Source organism: Carcharodon carcharias, chromosome 1 (genome assembly GCF_017639515.1).
Source record: "Carcharodon carcharias isolate sCarCar2 chromosome 1, sCarCar2.pri, whole genome shotgun sequence".
NCBI classification, from domain to species: domain Eukaryota; kingdom Metazoa; phylum Chordata; class Chondrichthyes; order Lamniformes; family Lamnidae; genus Carcharodon; species Carcharodon carcharias.
The window spans coordinates 167933054-167957118 of NC_054467.1; the positions used below are offsets into that span (position 1 = coordinate 167933054).

Sequence of the window (24065 nt, forward strand, 5' to 3'; positions counted from 1 at the left end):
GTGGGTGGGGGGAGGAGGGAATGAAACCAATGTGCACTCATCAAGGCTGAGAAGCAAGGGGTAGACTTCCTAAGTTTTGAGTTCCCATTTCTCTGCCCTCAGTCGAGCTTAGGCATGCCACTGTGTCATGACCATGGATCATAGCCCCAAATTACTTACAGATATTTTGAACTTTTAAGTAAAACGTGTTTTTTTTAAAAAAGGACATGCAAGATTAAGCTGGCTGAGAATGTAAAGTAACCACTTGCTGGAAAATTCTTATGTAGATTACACTTGACCAACTAGTACAGAGAACAGAATGTCACTCCTAAAAAGATGTCAAGGCCTACTTCAGACAGAGACACTTCAAAGGAAAATATGCAATGCAAAATCTGAACTGTAATCTCCTGTGGTTGTAGAGAAAATGAAGGCTGATTACCATCTCAGCAGAAATCATCTCCTATGAATTATAACCCAGACTGTGGACATATTGTGAGTTTAAAAGAAAGCTGATCTGGGTGAAGGACATGTTTCCTCCTTCCAGGACTACACAAGAAAAGGAGTTAAAAAGCCAACTGCAACCCTAGTTCTGCGTGCTAGTTATAGTGCTCCAAGTTTGGTGTGCAAAGATGTGCTGTTGGAATGACGTGGCAGATGATGTGTGCCAAGCAGACCAAATCCACAAGGGAAACTTTGCCACACTGTCACAACAGTTTTGCAATTTGTATTTATTGTGAGATGTGTGCACTGAATTCAGAAGTAATGAGTCCACTAAGACATTTAGAGATTTTAAAAATTAAAGTATTTATTAACAAAAGAAAAGATTTCAAGCTCATACATTAGATTATAATTACTTAATACTATAACAAATCCTAAAATTCCTAATTAACCTGATTCCCAATTACACACCCCTTTTAAGGCAACAGTCCAAAATAGATTTTAAATTTAAAAAGCAAGCCAGCAAGTTACCACAATACCCACTTGATAGTGGAATTCCAAAAGCTTGTCTCCAATGTTAGTTACTGGACACAGCAGGCTTATGCACAAATGACTGGAGGCTTCCCGAAGGCCATTTCACACACTCCCATTAAATCTTACATGGCCCCCCCAACACAGCCTTTCATTCCCCTTTATATATGTTTTTCTCTTTCTTTAGTCTGTAAATTCCATTGTTCCATATGTCTTTGGAAATGTACTTTTCCCATAATATAAAATCTTTCATTTTGCCAATATTGTCAGTAACCTTTGGGGAAAATAAACACACTGCTTGGCCTTGTTTCTCTGGCTAGTTGTAAACATCCTAACAACTCCTTCACTTAGCTAAAAATGCAAATTTCTTTCACACCTTATATGCTAAGACAGCATCCATGTTTAGCATTTCCAGTACACTTCTACGCCTAACTTCTTTTTATAATTTCAAGCTTATAGTCTCCCTGACTCCAAATGTAATTAAATCACACAGACAGAACCATTTACACTCACACCCATAAATCAACTTGACAATAAACCAGAATAACATTATAAAAATTATTATACTTTCATAAAACTGTGAAGGTCACAACTGAAGAACATCAACTAGGCATCCCTGCACTTGCAGGCAAAAAAGTCCTCTGTCTCTGATTGCTGGAAGCAAGTCAGAAGTCAGCAAAGTCACAGTCAAAGATAAACCAGAACAACTGCTTTCAGCTAACCTGTAGAACCAAGGATGTCCAAAACAACTGCTCAACTGCCCAAAGTCAGCTCTACCGAAATCTTCCAACTTAACGGCAACAGCATTTCATCATCTACTCCTCACGGACCAGCAAAGACCGATTTGTATATCTTTTTAACTGTTATTTCTGGATTTGCTTCTCATTTTTAATCGGTGTGTATGTACAGGGTGAATATGTTCCCGTAAAGACAAAGTAGGGGGCGAAGCCCGGAGAACCCTGGATGTCAAGGGACATAAAGGTTAGGATTAAGAAAAAAAGAGAAGCTTGTGGCAGATACTGGGGGCTCAATACGGCAGAGTCCTTAGAGGAGAATAAAAAGTGCAGAGGGGAACTTAGGAAAATTAGAAAAGCTGAGAGGGTGCATGAGAAAGCATTGGTGGGTGGAATAAATGAAAACCCAAAGGGATTTTTTAAACATATAAAGAGCAAGAGAATAACTAGGGAAAGAGTAAGGCCATTTAGGGACCATAGAGGTAATCTGTGTGTGGACCCGGAAGATGTGGATGCAGTCCTCAGAGGGGAGAGAAGCTGAGATGGAATTCGAAGTTGAATATTGAGAAGAATGAATACTTTGCGTCAGTCTTCGCAATGGAAAAAGATGATGCAGGTAAAGACATCAGGGTGGAGGACTGTGAAATATTAGAGGAAATTAACATAGAGAGAGAGAGGAGGTACTAATGGGTTTAGTGGCATTAAAAGTGGATAAATCCACAGGACCAGATGAGATGTATCCCAGGCCGTTGAGGGAAGTAAAGGAAAAGATATCAGTCCTGGCAGTAATTTTCAAATCCTCTCTGGCCACAGGTGAGGTGCCAGAGGACTGGAAAACTGCTAAAGTTGTCCCATTATTTAAAAAAGGGAGGAAGGGTTAGATCAGGAAATTGCAGGCCAGTCAGTCTAACCTCAGCAGTAGGGAAGTTACTAGAAAGAATTCTGAGGGACAGAATATATCTGCACTTGGGAGACATGGATTAATCAGGGATAGTCAACATGGATTTGTTAAGGGAAGGTCATGTTTGACAAATTTGATCAATTTTTTGAGGAGGTAACCAGGAGCATTGATGAGGGTAATGCATTCGATGTGGTCTTCATGGACTTTAGCAAGGCCTTTGATAAGGTCCCTCATGGCAGACTGATCAAGAAAGTAAGAGCCCATGGGATCCAAGGCAAAGTGGCACGTTGGATCCAAAATTAGCAGAGAGGCAGGAAGCAGAGGGTAATGGTAGAGGGATGTCTCTGTGACTGGAAGTCTGTTTCCAGTGGGGTTCTACAGGGCTCGGTGCTGGGGCCCTTGCTGTTTGTGGTGTACATAAATGATTTGGACTTAAATGTAGGAGGTATGATAAAGAAGTTCATGGATGCCACGAAAATTGGTAGGGTGGTAAATAGTGAGGAGTATAGCCGTAAACTGCAGGAGGATATCAATGAACTGGTCAGGTGGGCAGAGCAGTGGCAAATGAAATTCAACTTGGAAAAGTGTGAGGTAATGCACTTGGGGAGGGCTAACAAGGCAAGGGATTACATTATGAATAGTAGGACCTGGAAAGTAATGAAAATCAGAGGGATCTTGGCGAGCATATCCACAGATCCCTGAAGGTAGCAGGGCAGGTAGATAAGATGGTTGAGAAGGCATATGCGATACTTGTCTTTATTAGCCAAGGCATAGAATACAAGAGCAGCGAGGTTATGCTGGAACTGTATAAAACGCTGGTTAGGGCACAACTGGAGTACAGCGTGCAGTTCTGGTCACTACAATATAGGAAGGATGTGATTACACTGGAGAGGGTGCAGAGGAGATTTACCAGGATGTTGCCTGGGCTGGAGGGTCTGAGCTATGAGGAAAGACTGGATGGGCTGGGGTTGTTTTCCTTGGAGCAGCAAAGGTTGAGAGGGGACCTGATAGAGGTGAATAAGATTATGAGGGGCATAAATAGGGTGGATAGGAAGGCACTTTTTCCATTAGTAGAGGGGTTAATAGAAAAGGGACATAGATTTAAGGTAAGAGGTAGAAGGCTAAGAGGGGAGCTGTAGAGAAATCTTTTCACCCAGAGGGTGGCAGGAATCTGCAACTCACTGCCTGAAATGGTGGTTGAGTCAGAAACTCTTGTAACATTTAAGAAGTATTTAGATATTCACTTGCGCTGCCATAGCCTCCAGGGCTATGGACCAAGCACTGGAAAATATGATTAGTGTAGCCAGATCTCTGTTGAATGGCTCGGACACAATGGGCTGAATGGCCTCCTTCTATGCTGTAGGCATCTATGAGTCTATGAGGGAGTTGCTTTGACATGTTTCTGAAATATTATAATGTGCTATATAAATGCAAGTCTCTCTTCCTTATAAATAGCAACTATACAAAAACAGCTTGCATTTAAATAGCACCTTTAACATAGGAAAGCATTTCATGGTGCTCACAAACATGCTTTTGATTAAATTACTTTATTAATTAACATCACTTTAAGATATATTTTACATGTGTTAGTGGTGAGTTTCCATGGTTACTGATTTACAATGTGAAGCTAAAGTTGTTTCAGGTCAGAAACTCACTTCATTCGATGCCTTCCAACACCAGGTTGCATCTTGCAATATCTAAAAAAACACTTCTCTATGGCCTTTGCCTATACAATTTGTAAGTTTGCACTTAGTGGTATGACATTTGTTTAATCTTTGACCCACCTATTTCCTGACACTAAAATTAATTTAATATCACTACGTAATAGTAAGGAATGATTACATAGTGCATCAACTAAGATCGAATGCCAGTGTCAGGTTTATTTTCATACCTCTGGACATCTTACATCCTTTCCTAAAAGATTCTAAGCTACAGATACTGCCTGACCTTCTGAGTACTTCTAGTATTTTCAGTTTTTATTCCAGAAGATCCCAGGTTTGACTCCCAGTTTGTGCAGAGTTATCAGGTCTCATGCTTGAGACATTGTTGTTTGCCTAAACACCCTGGGAATAAGAATAGAAAATTCAGCCATGGTTTCTAATCATTAATCTCTTAACGTGTCCATGGATGCTGAATGAGGACAGAATCAATCTCATTGTGACATCTTCCACAGTGGAATAGCCAGCCATCACTCATGTGAAAAGGTTACTAGCACCTGAAGTGAGAGAAACAGATTGGGCAGGGGCGGGGAGAGGATTGCATACGATCCTTGGGGAGATTGCAGAAATCAGCTGTTGGAAGGTCATGGAGGGGCTTAAGGAAAAGGAGAAGTATTTTAAATTTAATAATGGCTTTTGGGTGCCTGATTGGTGAACTGATAACTCAGAAGGTAAATCGAATATCTCTCAAACTGCTGAAAACGCTTCATACACCAGCCACCAACATGGGCCAGGAAAGACAAACATAGTTCACCTCTCTGATTGTCCCGACGTGCTGGGAGATGCTACAGACCCTACTTGACGTCTCCCTGATTGAATGTATTCATACCTGTTTTGCAGCTGTGAGCTTCAGCCATTGCACCTAATCCTGTTAGGTGAATTACTTCGCAGCAGTGGAATGGTAAGTTCATGTGTAAACAGCCTTAGTTAATGATTGATATGCACTGGTCAAAGTCAATAGGCACCAAATAATATCAGACTTACTGGAATTTACAGCAGCAATAATGCTGAAGCTGCCAGTTCTCACTGTTATTACTATGTAAAGCAGGCAGCAAATTCCAACAGTTACACATGTGCAGTTAAATGTAGAAATACAAAGTTGCTGTCAGGCATACCCTGCTCCTCCACAATGTCCATTGTTGCAGTTTTTGCAGTTGGAAGCAGCATAGAAATCACTGGCTTGGCATGAATTTAAACTAATGAGCTACTCTTCTCATTGTAAAGATGGTAGAAAAACTTAAGCCTTATTCAATCAGGAGTAGCTACACTTTGAACAACATACTAAGTTATAATTACTAATGGACTACATAATAACTACTACTGAAAGAAATAAGTTTACAAATGTGGAATTTCATTCCCTCGGAAGAAAATTAAAATGCTGCAGATCTAAAATAAAACAATTTTAGGAACATTAGAAGCATGTGCCAAAAGTATGTAAAGTAGGCAAATTATTATGTTAATTGGCATATAATGCTGCCATTTTCAACTTAGCTGTTCCTAATGTCCTCTCTTAAACACACACTGCTGAACATGTGGTCAACAGCTTGAAACGCCGACCAACACACACCCTCCACCCTCATCAGAGCAATTTATAGGGATCATAGTTGGTGATTAATTTTTACTTACTTTGTCTCAGTTTGTACAAGCATTTGGGCATTTACAGAGTTGGTGAAGTCAACAGAGAGTGGTGCATGCGGAGAAGACCTTGGTTTTGACTTCAAGGTTTCTGGTCAGATCACTTGCTCCCATTATGGCCGCTAGATTAACCATCTCCTTGATCTGCAGCATGGCAGAGAGCTGGAGCAAAAGCAGTACAGAAGAGGACAAACTTCTTTCAGACAGAGAAGAAGAAGGCCTTCTCCATCCAAGATCTTCCAGGAGAATTTCTCTTACCTAACCCAAATCAAGAGCACTGTGCACATCGGCTCAGTTTTACAAAGGAAGCACTCCCTGAAAACTGCCACCTCTTACAGGTAGATTTACAGCCTCGGGGCAGGGCAAGGTGCTGTGTTGTGATCATGAATATCTTTGTGGTGCGACGTACATGGGTCCAGCACCGCAATGGGTTCAACGACCTCCTGCGCTCGGGAACCTTTCTGGCTGGAGCAGGCAACACCTGTGACATATCATCTCCCCATTCACTGTCCACTGCTGCATAAGTGAGGTGACTGATGTTGTTTATGCCAGAAGAGGAGAGTTCATTGTTTTCTTTCTGACCAGAGAGAAGCAAGGAGAGCATGCACACGGTCTTGCCAGGATAGTGGGCTTTCCCACTGCACAAACCTGGCTTTGCAGGCAGTGCATCTAATTACACAAATGTACTGCAATCACAAAGCATTCCTTCTCCGAACATGAAGTTGCAACCATGCTCAGCATATCATGGTACGTTTATTCAGTCCAGTGTTTCCTCAGTATTTAAGCCACCTTGGCAAACCAGAGGGTGGCTGCTGGGTGAGCAGGGCTATCAACTTACTACCTGATTCACGGCTCCAGTGCACAATCCAATCACCTGGCCCATATGTATGGAATGAGAGTCATGTTGCCACATGAAACATCATAGATGTTTCCCTTGGGAAATATCTCTTCTCCTGTCCACCAAGACATCCAGTGCTGCATCAGGGAACCTTGGAGCACGCCCTCTGCCCTGTTGCACCATTTTCATTTTTCTTGGAGGCCAGGAGGTCTTTTCCAGGCACTTCCAAGGAAAATGCTGCAATGAAAATTCACCTGCCCTTTAAGTGGTGCAGTCAGCCATGCAGGCTAGCTTTAAATGGTGCAACATTCGCACAAACATGGGTTCCCTGCTGAGGCATGCAGCCACTAAGCTGCATGCTTATGGCTGGGCCGACCGTAACTCTCAATAAAATTAGCAGGCACCACAAAGTTTTTGTGCTGCCTACATATTAACGAGCAAGCACAGGTTAATGGTGCATCACAATCCCCTGTCCATTATCAGACCTCATCCAATTTTTTTTCCCTCAAATCTGAGCTCCAGAGACCACCAAAGCTTTGTGTGGGCAGCTTCCTTTCAGGTGAACATCAAACGCTGTTCCTTTCCGATGACCACAAAACTCCAGCCACGGTTTAAAAAAAATCATCAGATAGATTTTCAACTAGCTGCCTGGATGCAAAACAAGTGATGCTGATCAGCTGCCATCCTAGGAACTGACCCATTTTAATTTCGACTGAGTTCAATAGAAATAAAAATCAAACCATTTCTATAATTGTCAGTTGATCCACATCAGTTTTGCAAGCGGGCGGTAAATTATTGACCCTTATATTTTGAAATAACTAACCACAGACAGAAGAAACACATCTAAAGTTAATGACCATTATTTCTAACTGTTTGATATTTATGAGGGGTGCTTATGGCAATAACCAAACACACATCCTGCAGAACATATTGTGAATTCAATGTCAATTTTGCACATCTATATGATCTCTGAGATTCCTACACAACAGCATCTAAATTATGGTTAGGAAAATGGTGAATATTATTCCAATATGGAAAAAATCATTATTCCCACTAAATTTCAAATTATTATCTGTAAATAAAAGAAATCATGTTTCCTTCTAAATAAAAACAAAGGTTAATAAAGGTAAATCTCATAAGGATCAATAAATAGGGCAATACAATAAAAACAAATGTATGAACACATATATCTAAAATGGGAGGCTTCTACTTGAAGATTGCATGTTCTGAATGAAATTTTAAAAAGCAATTGTATGACTTATCTTATTTGCTCTTTTTAACTGCCAAAAGTGCCAGAAGGCTAAAAATAAACAATACTAGCGAAGTATGTTTTATTTCTATTTGATCTGGAAGGCAGACCAGGATTAATATGAAATAAATCACAGCACTGTACCAAAAGCAAAAAAGAAAAGGAGAAATATATCGATCTTTTAGTGTCTGGGAGCACAGCCATGTAAATCTTAATAATTCATACTTTGTGGACTTACAAATGATTCGTTTTCCATTCAAAATATCAGAAACAAATGATCTAAAAAAACATGCCCCCCATTATATAACTACAGCAAGTTTAATTCTGTATTCAAAAAGATACATTAATATTCTGTGAATAGATATTAATACTGTATGCAGACCTATTTTGGGAAATGCACAATGCTTCAATAGGCCTAACAAAGGATCACTAAATTTAACACTCAGTAGATGTATCCTATACTCACCCTATTACAACAAGGCCCAGGTTTTTGTTCAGCTGACCTTCCTTATTGTTGCCCTTATACAGTTGTTGGAGGTTATTGGAAAGACAGGCAAAACTGGGAGAAAACAGAGAGCTGGCACCATGCATCAGTCAAGCATTAAATCACAGACCCTTCAGATCAAAGAAGTGTTTCTGAATTCAGATCACATAGCACAAAAGGCAAGTCAGAAGGCAAATATTGCTGGTGTGCCCGATCCAAGGCATGATTTCTCCACCTGACAGTCTTCAGATTTTCAGAAAAATTGCAAATTATAGATGAAGCTTCCCAAAGGATTCACCTAATTTGCAAACATCAAATACCCATGATACCAACGTCAGCTCTTCAGAATCATCAAAGTATTGCATTTCCTCATCCACTGTCCATACCATGCTGCAGCTGAATTCCTGAGCACATGGGCAGTGTTGTCAGAAATGAAGCCGTGCTTTACTTGTGTCATTGAAAGAGTTGTTTGTTTGCTGCCTGGCGTTTGTTCGATTTATGCTGTATGGAGCAGATTACTCTGCAATAAGTGACAGCTGCACTATGACTCACAGCCACATCAATATAGGATGGAGTTATTTATTTTCACCGAGAGACTTTCTCCTCCCACCAGCCTCGGGCAGGCAGCAAACCATAACAACAGCTGCTGTGAACTGCATGGAATTGATCATCCATGAAACTGTTAACAGAGTTACAAAACACCATTAGTATTGCAGAAAGCTACCAGCAAATTTATGTTAGAAAAATGAGCATCAGTGCTTAAAAGTACACTTTTAGGGGAGAATTTTCCCCATGTCGGGTGGGCGGAGCTGGAGCAGACGCAGGCATGCGTGGACCTGATCGTCGCCCGCGATCGAGTCCGTGCCGCCACTTTACGCAGAAGGACCAATTAAGGCCCATCCAGCATATTGCTTAACTCCTGAGGATATCGGGAGTGGGCGGGTGGCGGTGGGAGTGCACTGTCCACTGCATCCAATGGCGACCTGGCGGCCTGCTTAAATGAAGCGCTGGCAGCCTTTGCAAGGCTGCTCACAATGGCCGGTAGAAGAGCACAGCAGAGGGCTTCTGGTGAGCAGGCAAGTCCAGAGGGTAAGCCAGCGGGGCAGGCCAGGCCGAAGGATAGGGCAACGGGGCAGTGTGCCCCTCGTCTTTCAGAAGAGTGCCTAGCTGCCCTCCTGGAGGAAGTGGCAATGCAGTAGGAGGTCCTGCTTCTGAGGGATGGGAGGCAGAGGCCTCCCCACCTGACCAAACGTGCGTGAGAGGAGGTGGCCGAGAGTGTGAGCTCCCATGATGTGGTGCGACGTACATGGGTCCAGCACCGCAAAGGGTTCAACGATCTCCTGCTCTCGGGAAAGGTGAGTACCATGTTGCCTCAAGTCACTTAATGCAGCTGTCAGCCTTTCCCCCCAAAGGCCCCCCCACATCCCCCAAAAAGCACCCCCCACATTTGCTGCCTCACGAACAACTCCAGAGGCCCATCATCAGTCACCACCTGAGCACGTGCCTGGACCCCACCAATCCTCCGACTGCTGGCGCCCTGGGCACTCTCTGTCTTTGCCCGTACCTCAAGCGAGTGTGAAATGCCCTCACCACTGTGCCCCAGGACACTAGCTGACAATCTAATTCCCACCGAATGCTAGTATCTGCGCTGGTGTCTGCCTGGCAGAGATGGTGCAAAGCTGTTGAGTCAGGTGTGAGAGGTGGCCCCTCTGCCTCCTCCTCCCAGCCCTTCTTCGAGTGCTGTTACAGCATTCAATCCCTCACGGCATGTTTCCCTCGCTAGGAGAGCCAGCAGATATTGCCCATGCCTAGTTCACCCTTAGAAGGTGGTGCTGAGATGGGTTCTGCACCCACAGCATGTGTGACACTGACACCCAGGGTATAGAATCGGGGTGAAATTCAATGATCTGCACCTAGGCAGAGTGGTGGAACTGGGAAGCGTGTCAAAGTCAGGGTGCTAATATGCTGGGAGGGGAGCTTTCAGGTGACGGGGCATTAATCCATCTGCTGGTTTTTGCGCTCCACATGCTTGTTGGCCATCTTGACTCCTTTTGAACAGCAAGCCATGGATCTGGAGAGGCGCCGTGCCCCCAGGTCCACCGGTGGTGGTGAGGCTGGGGTGCCACAGGGAGGTATGTTTGCTGAGCACTGAGGTCACCATGTGTGTACCAGCAGCCATGGCACTGCTGAATGCTCAGTGATTGAAGTTTGCAACATGGTTTGACCATTGATTATGGAAGGATGGTCCGGGGTACAGAAATGCAAATTTACATTGTTTCCACATCAACTAATCAAATGTCATTGTTCTTCCTTTTAGCATCACTGGAGTAGGACCAGGAGGAGGAAGTGGAAGGGACCCCCTCTTACCCCTGAGGGCCCAGAACCTATCGACTCAACAGCGTCATACCATCTCTGCCAGGCAGGCACCAGCACAGATACTAGCACCTCGGTGGGAATTAGATCTTCAGCTAGTGTCCCAGGGTACAGCGGTTAGGGCACTTCACACTTGCTTGAGGTGCGGGCAGAGACAGAGAGGGCCCATGGCGCCAGCAGTTAGAGGACAGGTGAGGTCCAGGCACATGTTCAGTCAATGGCTGAAGATGTGTCTCTGGAGTCATCCATGAGGCAGCAAATGCTGGAAATGCAGCAGGGTGTGCGGGAGGATCTGACGGAGATACATGAAGTTATGCGTAGCATGGTCTCTGTGCTGGATGCAATGAGCGTCATGGCCGAGCGCCATGCTTCCTCCAAGGAGAGAGTGGTGACTCTCATGGAGAGGCTCCTCCAGGAGAACAATCAGGGCCTCCTGAGGTCGCACTCAGACTTGCAAGTCCTCACAGCGGCATTGACCTCAGCTGGTCAGTGCCAATGTGGGATATGGTGTGGGCACCAAGTTTCCCAGCTTGGTGCCCATCCATCTACGGTGAGCAGGGAGGTCCGAAGCGACCCCAAGTCAGCGCAGGAGCTCCTGTTGTTGCTGCGAGCTCCTCTCAGGGCACTCCAGATGAGGGGAGCAGCTCCTCCACCCCACTGCCAGTGACTGTGGCATTCGATACGGCTGCGGTGACTAGGGAGAAGCCAGCTGTGGAACAGGTTGCTCCCTCCCAGGTGGGGCCAGCAAAGGCTCCACGGGTCAGAGGATGACCGCTAAGGTCATCGAGGCCAACAGGACAGCACAGTGAGCAGGCTGTCTCATATGCCACACCCAGTGAGGGGACAGCACCTAGACGTAGCACCCAAAAGCGTAAATTTAAGGCACATTAGGCACACCACGGGTTTCTCACTGGTGCTTTTGTGTTGTCCCAATTGAGACTTGGTGTGATGTGCAACACCTTTTTCTTTTGGTTTCTGAAATCCGTTTTGAAATACCATTAAATTTTGACATGCTGCCATGCCTCAGGGTGATTCCTTACTTCTGCAGATGGACGGGAAACCATGATGTTATGGGTGAGTTGTTTGACATTGAGCTTTATTGACAAGGGCCTTAGTTAATTTTCCTAACCAGGCAGATTTAGCACTGAGGTATTGAGTATGGAGCCTGCAGCCCTGGCTTGTGTTGAAGGTCCATCTGTGGTGTGCTAGCTGAAGGTTCTTTGGGTTAAAGCCTCCCAGGTGTCCCTGCCTCCCTGGAGTATGCCTGGGTCAGCGTCTACCCCCTCAGCGTTCTACTGTGCGTGCTCATCCTCGGACTCACTGCTGGACTCATCGTGTGCATCCAGAGCAACTGGGTCTACATCTTCTTCATCCACAGCGTCCCCCCTTTCCAGCCCCAGATTGTGGAGAGCGCAGCATGCAACCACTATCAGTGACACACGATCCGGGGGGTACTGGAGTGTGCCCCTGAACGGTCCAGGCATCAGAAGCGCATCTTGAGAAGGCCAATGGTTCTCTCTTGAGAAGACTGATGGCTCCTCCACCACAGCCCTTGTGGAGGAGTGGCTCCTATTGTACTGTTGCTTAGCCTCTGTTCTTGGATGGTGGAGTGGTGTCATGAGCTACCTTTTGAGGGGATAGCCCTTGTCACCCAGCAGCCATCCATCCAGCCAGGTACCTTGCACAGACTTGTAAAATCAGTGTCCTGTGATCACACACTATCTGTACGTTCATGGAGTGGAAGCCCTTCCTGTTGACAAAGGCACCGGGCTCACCTGCTGGCACCTTGATGGCCAGATGTGTGCAGTCTATTGCACCCTGGATGCGGGAGAAGCCAGCAATGGCTGCAAAGCCTCTGGCTCGCTCTGTCCGGCTGGCCTGGTCCCAATGGTAGTGGATGAAAGTCAATGCACGCCTGAACAGAGCGTTTGTCACCTGCTTGACACAAGTGTGGACAGCTGATTGGGGGACTCCATAAAGATCACCCACCAAGCCCTGGAAAGAGCCAGGGGCATAGAAGTTGAGAGCAGCTGTGACCTTCAGCGCCACTGGCATGGGGTGCCCACCCACACAGTTGGCACAGATCTCAGGGCCTATCATCTGACAGATGGAGGTCACTGTTCCCCTTGAGAGATGGAGCCTCCTTCGGCACTGCACCTCAGACATATTGAGGTAGCTGCTTCGCCAGCTGTATACCCTGGCAGCAGGATAGTGGTGTCTTCTGTGGCCCCTTCCGCTTTGGACTTCCTGTTGGCCCTGCACCCCTTGTGCCTGGGCCTCTCTTCCCAAAGGTGGCTCCCCTAGAGGCTGAATGTGGCCTCCCCCCACTTCGGGCCCTCGCTTCCTCCTCAGAAGAGATGCCTCGAGTGGAGAGCACAACTCCCATGAGAGGCTAAGGGAAGGCATCCTGAAAGCTACAGGCCCCAAAAATGATCTTTACTGTAGGTTCCTGACCTGAAGGCTGTTACTCCTGTCCAAGCAGCTGGTATGAGTTTTGAAGTATTCCTGCTCACACAGGCAAATAACAGTAACTTTCACAATTAAATATCCAACAGATCCCACTCACCCCTATTACCCACCCGTACATGAGGTTTATACAAATGTCTCCTACCCGCCTGCCCGTTGAGCCCATGCGACATCCTGAAGATCGCATGGGCCGTTGCAGACAATACCTGCCTCAAGGGACTTAAGTTCCTGATTAATTTATGGCAGGCATGCATTCAAGAACATCGTGCACCCGCCCCACCTAAATATCGCAATGGTGCGCGGTGATGTTGGGACTCTCGCCCGACGTCACCATGCGTCAGTATGCGGGGCCCGCCCTTGCACGCCAACACAAAAATTCTGGCCTTAATGTTTTTTGCATGATTTAATTTAAACTGTAACTTTTTTACCTGTTTATTTTGATGACATGTTTTGAATGCAAATCAGCCATTCAAAAATCCTACACATAAATCCTCTAAAACAATCAGTTACGGAGGATATGTACATCAACAAATACCTCTTCCTCTGAACCTTAACGTGAAATTCTTCTGCTCATTTCCAGTAAATGTATCACAGATTGAAAGGATTGTGAAACGTATTACAAATAGTGATGGATGGTATAGAGAAGAACTGGATACGGAGGAGAAAACTTGGATGAGGCCGAGAAATAGGTGCAGTAATTGCGATGCTTGATTAACTCATGCCCACTTGTTGCACTTTAAATGTTAATAGCATGCAGCGCAAAACACACTGCCTAGTAGCTGCACACCTCAACTTCATGTGAGGCAAGCACCACTTAGAATTAGTCTGCAGTACTCAAAACAGCCTGTGCCTCTAAAAGGGTAGGTGCATTTTGGGTGCAGCAGATGTGGCAGAGGAACAGTGTTTGACTTGCAGGAAGACAGTAGGGAAAACATCGCACTCCTCTGTTCCAGCATTGGAGGTCTTCATGCTGGGTATCTGGGGGAGGTGATGGCATAGTGGTATCGCTGCTGGACCAGTAATCCAGAAACCCAAGGTAATGCACAGGGTTTGAATCCCACCATGGCAGATGGTGGAATTTGAATTCAATAAAAATCTGGAAATAAAAGTCTGATGATGACCATGAAACAATTGTCTATTGCTGTAAAAACCCATCTGGTTCACTAATATCCTTTAGGGAAGGAAATCTGTTGTCCTTACCTGGTCTGGCCAACACGTGGCTCCAGACACACAGCAATGTAGTTGACTCCTAAATGGACTAGCAAGCCACTCAGTTGTACCAAACTGCTACAAAGTTACAAAAAGCATTGACTTAGGCACCAGAAACAACAATGGCAAACACAGCCCTATCAACCCAACAAAGTCCTCCTTACTAACGTCTCAGAGCTAGTGCCAAAATTGGGAGAGCTGTCTCACAGACTAGTCAAGCAACAGCCTAACATAGTCAACCTTATGGAATCATATCTCATAGATAATGTCCCAGGCAGCACCATCACCATCCCTGGGTGTGTCCTGTCCCACCGGCAGGTCAGGCCCAGCAGAGATGGCGACACAGTGGTATACAGTCAGGAGGGAGTTGCCCTGGGAGTCCTCAACATCAACTCTGGACCCCATGAGTCGCATGGCAACAGATCAAATATGGGCAAGGAGACCTCCTGCTGATTACCACATACTGCCCTCCCTCAGCTGATGAATCATTGTTCCTCCATGTTGAACACCACTTGGAGGAAGCACTGAGGGTGGCAAGGGTGCAGAATGTACTCTGGGTGGAGGACTTCAATGTCCATCACCTAGAGTGGCTCGGTAACACCGAGTCCTAAATGACATTGCTGCCAGACTGGGTCTGTGGCAAGTGGTGAGGGAACCAAGACAGAAAAATATACTTGACCTCATCCTCACCAACCTGCCTGCCGCAGATGCATCTGTCCATGGCAGTATCGGTAGGAATGACCACTGCACAGTCAACCCTGGTTCAATGAAGAGTACAGGAGGGCATGCCAGAGGCAGCACCAGGCAGACCTAAAAAATGAGATGTCAACCTGGTGAAGCTATAACACAGGACTACTTGTGTGCCAAACAGCATAAGCAGCAAGTGATAGACATAGCTAAGTGATCCCACAACCAACGGATGAGATCTAAGCTTTGTAGTCCTGCCACATTCAGTCATGAATGGTGGTGGACAATTTAAACAACTCACTGGAAGAGGAGGCTCCACAAATATCCCCATCCTCAATGATGGAGGAGCCCAGCACATCAGTGCAAAAGATAAGGCTACAATCTTCAGCCAGAAGTGCCAAATGGATGATTCATCTCGCCCACCTCCAGAGGTCTCCAGCATCACAGATGCCAGTCTTCAGCCAATTTGATTCACTTCACGTCATATCAAGAAACAGCTGAAAGCACTGGATGCAGCAAAGGCTGTGGGCCCTGACAATATTCCGGCAATAGTACTGCAGACTTGTGCTCCAGAACTTGCCATACCTCTAACCATGCTGTTCAAGTGCAGCAACAACACTGGCATCTATCCGGCTACATGGAAAATTGCCTAGATCTGTCCTGTACACAAAAAGCAGGACAAATCCAACCCGGCCAATTACCGCTCTATCAGTCTACTCTCCATCATCGGTAAAGTAATGGAAGGGGTCATCAACAGTGCTATCAAGCAGCACTTGCTTAGCAATAACCTGCTCACTGACGCCCAGTTTGGGCTTTGCCAGGGCCACTCAGCTCCTGACCTCATTACAGCCTTGGTTCAAACATGGACAAAAGAACTGAACTACCAAGGTGAGGTGAGAGTGACTGCCCTTGACATCAAGGTCGCATTTGACCGAGTGTGGCATCAAGGAGCCCTAGCAAAACTGGAGCCAATGGAAATCAGGGGGAAAATTCTCCACTGGTTGGAGTCATACCAAGCACAAAGGAAGATGGTTGTTGTTGCTGGAGGTCAGTCATCTCAGCTCCAGGACATCACTGCAGGAGTTCCTCAGGGTTGCATCCTCAGCCCAACCATCTTCAGCTGCTTCAGCAATGACCTTCCATCCATCATAAGGTCAGAAGTGGAGATGTTTGCTGATGATTGCACAATGACTCCTCAGATACTGAAGCAGTCCTTGTCCAAATGCAGCAAGAACTGGACAATATCCAGGCTTGGGCTGACAAGTAACAAGTAACTTTTGTACCACATTAGTGTCAGGTAATGACCATCTCCAACAAGAGAGAATCCAACCATCACCCCTTGATGCTCAATGGCATTCCCATCACTGAATCCCCCAATATCAACATCCTGAGGGTTACCATTGACCAGAAGCTGAACTGCACTAGCCATATAAATACTATGGCTACCAGAGCAGGTCGGAGGCTAGGAATCATATGACGAGTAACCCACCTCCCGACTCCCCAAAGCTTGTCCACCATCTACAAGGCACAAGTCAGGAGTGCCATAGAATATTCCCCACTTGCCTGGATGAGTGCAGCTCCCACAACACTCAAGAAGCTTGACACTTCCAGGACAAAGCAGCCCGTTTGATTGGCACCACATCCACAAACATTCACTCCCTCCACCACCGATGCACAGTAGCAGCAGTGTGTACTGTCTACAAGATGCACTGCAGGAACTCACCAAGGCTCCTTAGGCAGCACCTTCCAAACCCATGACTACTACCATTTAGAAGGACAAGGGCAACAGATAGATGGGAACAGCACAACTTGGAAGTTCCCCTCCAAGTCACAGACCATCCTGACATGGAAATATATCACCATTCCTTCACTGTCGCTGGGTCAAAATCCTGGAACTCCCTTCCTAACAGCACTGTGGGTGTACCTACACCACATGGACTTCAGCAGTTCAAGAAGGCTGCCCACCATCACCTTCTCAAGGGCCATTAGGGATGGGCAATAAATGCTGGCCTAGCCAGCAAAGCTCACATCCCATGAATGAATATAAAAAAAAGGTAGGCGCTCACTCAAAACCAGCACCGCTAGGGAGGGCATGTTACTTGTACGCCTGACACTAGATTCCCAAAGCAACGCTTTACTCAGAACTCAGTCGTTGCCAGAGAGTCCCAGAAGGACAGCAAACTCGTGGGAGCCCTTGGCTTGTGACTGACCAAAATAGAAAAGGTTCATTCAAAAATGTGCCAAACATATAGAGACACATGGGAATGTGCAGAGGTGAAGCCAAAGCATCAGAGAGAGTGCATCAACCTCCAAACAACCCATCCACCTAACCCTCAAAGCACCATCTTCTCTGCACATGGCAGAGTCTGCAGATCATGCATTGTACTTATTAGACATGTTGGAACCCATTGAAAAGCAAGTCATCTTGATACTGGGGGACTGCCTAAGAAGAAGGAAGCTGGAGGTGGACGGGAGGAAAGAGGTCTTCTACACACTGTGGGCCAGAAGACACTGAGAAGGCTGTGGGAGCTGATAGCCATCGCAGTCCATGTCAGCAGTCTACTGCTGTCAGCAGTCCCTGAAGACCTGGAAGCAATGCCGCAAGAGGTTTAAAGACCTCACAAGAGTGGTCAACATCAGTGAATGCATCTTCAAATGCCACATCCTTATGAATAAACAATTGCTTCATACCCTGCTCAACTCACCACTCCTCTTCATTCACTTACCAACATTGTCTACCAACTGAATATTGAGTTCAACAATTTTAGATCATGAACTCTCTCCTCCATCCCCACCCCTTTCCGATTTTCCCCCTCCTTTTTGTTTTTTCCAATAATTTATATAGATTTTTCTTTTCCCTGCTATTTCCATTATTTTTAAGTGTATTTCCATCCATTGTTTTATCTCTACCTTTTAGCCTTTTTCGATTCCTTCACCCAATCCCACCCCCACTAGGGCTATCTGTACCTTGCTCGTCCTGCTTTCTACCCTTAATTAGCACATTCCTTTAGATAATATCACCACCTTCAACACCTCTTTGTCCTTTTGTCTGTGACATCTTTTGGCTATCTCCACCTATCACTGGCCCTCTATCCAATTCTTCTTGTTCCACCCCCCCTCCCTTAAACCAGCTTATATTTCACCTCTTCTCTATTTTCCCTTAGTTCTGTTGAAGAGTCATGCAGACTCAAAACGTTAACTGTGTTCCCCTCCACAGATGCTGCCAGACCTGCTGAGTTTTTTCAGGTATTTTTGTTTTTGTTTTGGATTTCCAGCATCCACAGTTTTTTGCTTTTGTCTACCAACCACGACTCACTGTCATTCCCATTCATAACTTCATCTGATCCTTCCACATTTAGCACTGCTGCAAGACCCACACCCACATGTCAGTTTTCACACATTGCCAGCTATTCAGCTATGACATGGATATCACCTGAACACATTGTACCACACTCATTGAGCCACTTCCCACTCTCTTGCAGTATCAGATGGTACAGAACCAGAGGCAGCAGCACCCAAGCGGCAGCGGACAGACATAGATGCCTGCCCTCACCCCAATGGAGAAGATAGTGTTGGCCATCATTTGAGGCATTGGCTATCAATGAGGCTGAAACCATGGAAGATGATTTTATGTTCCAACCTAAGCCACATTCTCATATCCCACTTTCCCATTAACCCACAATCTTTTCTGATATGCAAGCTGTAGATGATGTAGATACACGGGAACACTACTATCTGGAAGTTCCCCTCCAAGCTCCTCAGCATCCTGACTTAGAAATATATCAACATTCTTTGACTGTCACTGGGTCAAAATCCTGGAACTCCCTTCCTAACAGCACTGTGGGTATACCTACACTACATGGAGTGCAGCTGTTCAAGAAGGCAGCTCACCACCGCCTTCTCAAGGGCAACTATGGATGGGCAATAAATGCTGGCCCAGCCAGTGATACCCACATCCCATGAATAAAGAAAGGTAGTCTTTTCACGTCTTCGAGCCAGGAATCGGCCCTGCGTGCATGCGCAGTTTGTTTCTTTTACATCTTTAGACCAGGAACCGGCCCTGTGTACCCACGCAGAAGGAAAAGAAGTGAAACAGCACAAAACTGAAAGTCAGGTGACCTGAACCGGAGCACCAGTCGAGAGAAGGTGTCCCAGGGAACCGGACAGGGGGTGGGTGGGGGGGTGGTGGAAGACAGGGAGAAGGCCACAAACCAAGAAGAAGATCCCCAGAAAGATGCCCCAGAAGACAGTCTCAGGTAAGGGACAAGGGCAAAGATCAGAAACAGATCCTGTTAGGTAAAGTTGAGAGAAAAGAACATAGAAAAAGGCTCAAAATTAAAGAAAGAACTGCAAGAAACTTGAAGCAAAGTGAGAGAAGCCCAGAACATCCGAGAGGGCAGCCGAAGTTTGGCGGCTCTGTGTTGCAGGCCGTAAGGGCAAAGTTGTGATGTTTTGCTTGGCATGGCTGGAGATCTGAAAGTATGTTTGGACGGTGGAGCGCGAATATACACAGAGATCCAGGAATAGGAATCTCAGAAGTCGAGATTGAAATGCTAGAGGTGGATCTTTGTTGAAACTGGCCAAGTAGGAACAACGTTTGAAGAGAATTCCAAAGTGAGATCTTCAAATGTGGAGATTGGAAACCTTGTAAGAAAGAGTCTCAGTGAGACCGGTTAGCTCACAGTATGACAAGCATCTGACAGGTTGTTGAGAAATCCATAGAATCTGTTTTGGCTGCATCCGTCATTTACTTTGGAGTGTGGTGTGTCTGACCACAATTCACAATTGGTTCACATATACCACATACTTACAGTGAATATTAGAGTATAAGATAGACATCAGAAATTTATTTATCTTTCCGAATTTGTATGCATCTGTAAATATAAAGCTGCAGCGAAGGAGTCGTGCATGTTTGAATCATTTTCTTGTATTTGTATTGAGATTGTTTCAACCTTTTTGTCTGGTGTAATATAGTTCATTTTTCTTATTTAATAAAAGTTTTTTTTTAATTAAATGTTCCTCAGCAGGCTCCAATGACTTTGTTCAGTTTCTTAAAAAAAACTTCAGAAAAAGAAAGCCAGGTTTCAATCTGGGATCTGACCAGTAATAACATCAGCTGGGATTGTAACACTGTGTATACAGTTCCTAGTAGTTGAACTGTTGAACAGAGTATGTTACAGTAAGCTGCACAAAGTAAGAGAGAAAAACACTATAGAGACAAGCTCAGAGTTCATCTGTCCTCTAAAGAGTGGAATAAGCTAACTGCCATCTATCACTACAATTGAGGAATCGACAAAGAGTGATTCAATACCAAAGAACAGAAAAAAAGGATGAAAAGACACCCAAATGCCAGAACAACCTCCAACTCAACAAAATTTACCTGCAGTGGCAGAGCCTGCTATGCCTCTGACAGTAGTAAGAACAAGATATGGATGAGGTAATAAGGCCGTCAAACTTCCTGAACCTATAAATTCAAATACTTAAGGGAGCAAATGGGGAGGTAGGAATGATTTAATACCTGGGGTAAACTGGGATAACCTGTAAAAACGTTGGATAAAGACTTGGAGGGAGGTATAGTACAAGGGTCTGGCACATAAAGGGTTAATGTGGGACTAAGTATAATACCGCACACACAATGATGTAAGAGAACACATGACCCACACCTAGGGGTCAGTGTAGTGTTGGACAGAGGTGTGTGTAGAAGCAAGCATGGAGACAGCTCCTAGCTTGAACCTATGCATGTTGTTTCCAGTGGATAACTAATACTTACTGTTGAACTATCTAAGACTATGAATATCTTAATAAGGCCTACTGAACTGCATCCAACACCTTGCAACACAGACCATTGCAGTGGTAAGGCTTTATCAGCAGCTCACCATTCAGAGAGACCGGAACATTGGCAACTCCTACAACAAGTTGGACAACAATACAGAATTGGGGGGGGGTGCAGGGAAACATAAAGGCTGGCAGCTGGCTGGAGGATTTTTGTCAGGCCTGAATCACCGGGGTCTTGCTGACCCCACAAAAAAATCCAACAGTTTTTGAAATGTCCTGCAGCTGTCCCTGCTTAGGCTGCTCCAAACCAGGAACCAGTGCATAAGGGGTTACAGAGCACAAAGCAACCATGAAATTCACATGTACATCAACACAGATGTAGGACCTGCCTTTAAATAGGGCTCCCTGCCGTTTTAGGCAGCAATGCTGATTGTACATTTTGACCCCAAATTCGAGTTAGGCAAGATTCAAGTGACCAGTGGGTACTATTGTTTTACAAGAATACTTAAGCTCACAGCTTTGTTTTCCAGCTCTTCACCTTCCTGTTAGCTACTTCGTTCTACTTCTTCTCTGCTGCATTATTGTGTATGCCCTGTGAGTGTGTTTTCCTACCCCTTCCCTTAGTTGTGTTCCTTTTTAAATTTTGTACATCTGTTCATTTTGTCCAGTTCTGATGAAAAGTCCGCAACTGAAACTTTAGCTGACCACTTATTCCACAGATGCTGACTGACTTGCTGTAGTTCTCTACAAATTTAAGACAAGGATCCAATTTCAGATTCAGGTGATCAGCATAAACTACCTCAGCTGATCTCTAATCATTTATCTCCTGCAAAAAGCATCACCACTGAACACGAACAACAAATTTGACAGTAGCTCTCCTTAATATGTCAGTAGTAATGTTACAAATCTCTATGCACTTTTATAAAACATTTACTTGTATCCAGAAAATGCACAATTATGCAAGAATCAATATCTACCCTGTATCTGTCAGTATCTTGAGTACAAATTTTTGTCATTGATTCTGAAAACAAATAGGGAAAAAAAAACTCTCAATGTCTCTGTTGTTTACATCTGCATTGCAAAATAGGAAAACAGATTTCCCCTTAAAATTATTTCGTGTAGACTGGCTTAGGATTTTGTAACACAAGGCACACAGAGGAAATCTTATCTTGTGTTGTTAGTTACTCCGTCCATCAGTCTGTATATTGTGTGCTCAATAGATGTACAATAAAATATTTCACTTTGGCTGTGAAGGAACAAATTAATGAGTAAACCCAACAATGTTTGATTACAATATACTCCATTTCAATATTTTTTATTATTGTAATGGCATATAATCAATTCGGACTTGCCTGTGCACAGCTCTAACATCACACCTCAACTCAGTAGTGGCTGTAACATTAGAATTACGAACTCTACCACTGGAACCCCTCCTCCACTGTGATTTCACACTCAATGTTAATGAACTGCAAATAGCATGTTTACATATTTCGGCTTTTCACATAGAACATGTTATGTATTCTTTTATTTCCTGTTGATAGTCCAGGAGCAAATCAGCTTGCACTTTTTTTTTAGATTTGCCATGTTAAAATAACCTGAAAACTGAGAGTTTCAAAGCAATTTTAAAAGCTGTTATTATTAATCAATCGCGTTTTCTATTTATTTTATCATAGTGGGTATATCTTAGTGCATGTATAAAACTGAACCCTTACAAAATATTCACTCTATTACCCCTATTGATTCATTCATAAAGAAACTAAATTTGTAGGAACTTTTTCTCCCATTCTGACAAAACCCACTCACTAAAGCACCCGTCAGACAATTGTAAGCATTTGATAGGTCTTTCTTTTCTTATTGACAGTCATATTAACTATTTATACTGTTATCATAATTTACTGATTCTTAATTTTAAAAATGAACTGGAATCTCATCCATAATGATATTCAATCAATGGTCCAGACATCCAAACCTAGTGCTGTAGGTATATTTCTCACACTTGGGTTTATTATGGATAAATGCCATCATCCTGATCAAAATGATGGAAAATCCCCCGTTCAAATTGAATGCCCTGATATAGGATAATACTTCTCTAAAATAAATCTGTTTTGATTTATCAGCATAAAGTGATCTCACAATTTTTCATTGCTTTTTCTGAAGGAATTCAAAGAACCAGCAAAAGCGAACAAATTAAAATCTGAATTAAACAAATCAAATCCTGCAAAGTTCCAATTTATTTGCCTTTTATGTGAACCAATCAGAGTCAAATTATTTGGATTTGAAGTCAGATTCAGTGTTTATTCCAATTCACCATTTTCATGTGAATGCTGCAAGTAAAACTATAATCACTATCACTTTACATTTAAACAAAATACCCAGTCCAGTTTCATCTGACATACAGGCCCAGATTTTCACTCCCAGGTCATGTGCGTAGAGACAGGAGAATTCCCAGCTCCGCAACGCAACTTTTTAAAATCTTCCATGGGGAATGGATATCACTGGTAAGACCAGCACTTGCTGCCCGTCCCTAATTGTCCTTGAACTTATTGGCTTGTTAGGCCATTTCAGAGGGCAGTTAAGAGTCAATCATATTGCTCTATTCCTCACATGTAGGCTAGAGCAGGTAAGGTTGGCAGACTCCCTTCCCTAAGGGACATTACTGAGCCAGCTGGGTTTTTACAACAATTGATGATAGCTCTATGGTCTCCATTACTCATACTAGCTTTATACTCTATATTTTTATGAAATGAATTTAATTCCACCAGTGGCCATAGTGAGATTGGAAACTGCATCCCCTGAGCACTAGCCTGAGCCTCTGGATTAATAGTCAGTGACATTACTGCTATGCTATCATCTCCCCACTTCTAAAAATGTCTGCCTGAACTTCCAATTTTCGGTTCGTGGAGAGTGGGCAAGAATAAGAGTCAAGGCAGGCCACCTCAGAAGTAGTGAGGGGTTGGAGACAGGCCCTGTACTGGTCAGGCAACTCAGGCGCAGATAAAAAGTGGGCCGTTTAAAAGATCCACTTGAGAGGTAGGCTGCCAATGATGA

At 44.5% G+C, this 24065-nt stretch overlaps 1 protein-coding gene across 1 annotated transcript in view; it reads right to left on the minus strand.

The window, feature by feature from the left end:
- LOC121275632 (protein FAM149A-like) overlaps positions 1-24065 on the minus strand; it is a 150987-nt gene that overhangs the window by 91864 nt on the left and 35058 nt on the right. Inside the window, exon 2 of the mRNA XM_041183130.1 lies at positions 8490-8582. Coding sequence (XP_041039064.1) covers positions 8490-8582 — 93 coding nt within the window. The remainder of the gene's footprint in view (positions 1-8489; positions 8583-24065) is intronic.